The 2,500-nt window shown below is 46.8% G+C and overlaps 1 protein-coding gene across 1 annotated transcript in view; it reads left to right on the forward strand.

Moving 5' to 3' along the window:
* LOC113812707 (homeobox protein ceh-10-like) overlaps positions 1 to 2,500 on the forward strand; it is a 43,653-nt gene that overhangs the window by 39,932 nt on the left and 1,221 nt on the right. Inside the window, exon 5 of the mRNA XM_070121449.1 lies at positions 402 to 2,500. This exon is cut by the window's right edge and continues 1,221 nt beyond it. Coding sequence (XP_069977550.1) covers positions 402 to 641 — 240 coding nt within the window. The 3' untranslated portion in view covers positions 642 to 2,500. The remainder of the gene's footprint in view (positions 1 to 401) is intronic.

The following is a 2,500-nucleotide window of genomic DNA, read 5'->3' on the forward strand; positions in this document are numbered from 1 at the left end:
CTGGCGGGACTCAGGTCACCAGGGCACCTCATGAGTCAGGGACCCCCTGGGTACCCCTTGGGCCACATGGCGGCGGGCCAGACGCACCCCGAGGGGCAGGCTCTCCTCCGGCCGTGAGGCCCTCGCGTCACCACCACTAACAAGAGATAAAGTGCAAGAGGTTTTCATATAGGCCTAGACACACACACATATATACTTACAGAAAATAGTATATATTAAATCTTGACTTGAAGAGAGGAGGATAGGCCTAGCTTAGCATCCAGCTAGCTTCTAGGTCGCGCTCATGCCCGCTTGTGGAGGGAGGCGAGAAGGGCTTAGTTAGGTCAGATTTCTTTCTAACTCCGTCGTCGGTGACGTCATGCTTGTTCCTTCCCAATTCTGATGGTGTTGTGGTTTTGCAGGAGGTGGGCGGAGGAACGACCTACAACCCCACACGCCCTGAGCCCACCACCAGCCTGCACGCGGCGCCCTCGGCCTCCCAGCCCACCCCCGCCCCTCTCTCCGACGACCTGCGCTCCTCCAGCATTGCGGTCCTCCGTCAGAAGGCGCAGGAGCACGCCGCCAGGATGAGCCTCAACAACAACATGGCGGGGCTGCACCACCCGGAGCCGCTCCACCACCACCACCTTGGCCACTTCTGATCCCGCACGCCCACTGGGCCGCCCACGCCCGACGCAACGCCGCCGCCAGGAGCACCCACAGCCCCCTCGCCAACTTCGGGGACCTTGACGACACTGCGAACGCCTTCAGGACCCCCCGCGGACGCCGGCTCTCAGACCGACGGAAGGACCCGGGCCGCAGCGACTCCCCGCCCGCACCGACGCTGACTCCACGACGCCCGCACGAAACGACCGAACGACCGAAGCGATGGAGGACTCCGCTGCCACGCCCAGGGGTTCGCTTCGAGGCTCCTGCCGGGAAGAAATCCTCTCAAGGAATCGCCGAAAGTGTCTATCCCTCGAAATATTTACACCCAATATCAAGGACCATTGGTTTAGACTAAAACTAGCCATTTGTACACAGCAAAGGAAAAAAAAGAATAGGAATTGATGCTTGCGTACTTAAGCCATTACAACCACTCTGAGACACAACTTAAGAACTGGTGTAGGTAGCAAAATTACACGAACTGCAGTGTCAACTTAAAATCCCTAATTGTAACACAAAACAAGGACATTTCTTGGGTTTAAGTCTTTTTCTTATCTATAATCTACCCTCATCATCATTATCAATATTGATTTCGTCATTACTTCTACCACGATCATCAGTCTGTTATTACTTTCGATATCATTATCATCATCAGTATTATTACTCATCATAATTACTATGGCATTTATCTTAATCATCTTCTTCACTACATCAATGTTACGATTAAAGATTTCACGTTTTATTATCGTACTAACCACACGCGGGTCTAGGAAACTACTCTAAAGCATTAGTCTGCCATAGTATTCAATGTAATAAGCACAAAAATGACATAATTTTGTCCTGAAATCACTGTCTTGCCATCACACACATATATCACGCATATCATCACAATCACCAGTCAATAATCATCACTTATCATTGTACACTTTACCTGTCCTCAGATTATTTTAGCAAAGACTCGAAAATAACAATAGCAAAGTTCCTAGTTCTTATTTCCTTTTGCTATTTCTTTCGAACTACAATTAACAGTCAATTTTCTGATTCTTCTCAATGGCTACAGATAAAACATATAAACTAATTAATTAAAAAATAAAGATAGAAAGATATAAAAAAAGAGACAAAAAAATTGGTCCCTGATATGGAATCTTCGGAAATGTGATAAGATAAATGGGGGAAATAGCGGAAGAAGAAAAGATAATGATAAAAAAATAATAAAAAATTGATGGGTGTTTCGGAGGGGAGCCACCCTGTTCTCTCTCTTGTTTTCATTCATTTATCATGTCTTTCTTCATGATTTCAGGGAGCTTTCAGTGAGCTCCCACCTCCGCTCAGGCGTGACAATCAGTTGCTGTGATAGGCGACCTCATCAGGCTCTCCTCTCCTCTCCTCTTCAGCAGGTTTCGACAGGCCCTCTGGACAAAACCTGAACCTTCTCGGGTAAAAAAAAGGTTCGAGCAACTACTGAACCTCAAGTGAACCTCTTGATTCGGTTCCGAACCCCTTCAGTGAAAGCAGTCTGAGGATCTTTGAAGGTGCGAAGTGTACTGACACCCAACTGCACAAAGGCATCTAGATTTACTAACACTGCGCACCTTAACTCTGTCTTGTGTGACGTTTGTGTGATTCTATTGTCTTGGAAACTGGACCTGAAAAGGAAACGATTCTAAGATGTTTATATATATATAAATAGAAACGTGGAAATCTATCAAATAGACGTGACTCTAGTGATCTGAAGTGAACAGAGAGATACGAGACTCTACAGCTGTTTGTGACTTGGAAAAAAAGAGAGAAAAATGAGTTATTTGGGCTCGCAGTTCAATGTTTCCCCTTATGTGTTGTGAAAGACAAGCTGTGA

The sequence above is a fragment of the Penaeus vannamei genome, chromosome 4, assembly GCF_042767895.1.
Source record: "Penaeus vannamei isolate JL-2024 chromosome 4, ASM4276789v1, whole genome shotgun sequence".
NCBI lineage: Eukaryota > Metazoa > Arthropoda > Malacostraca > Decapoda > Penaeidae > Penaeus > Penaeus vannamei.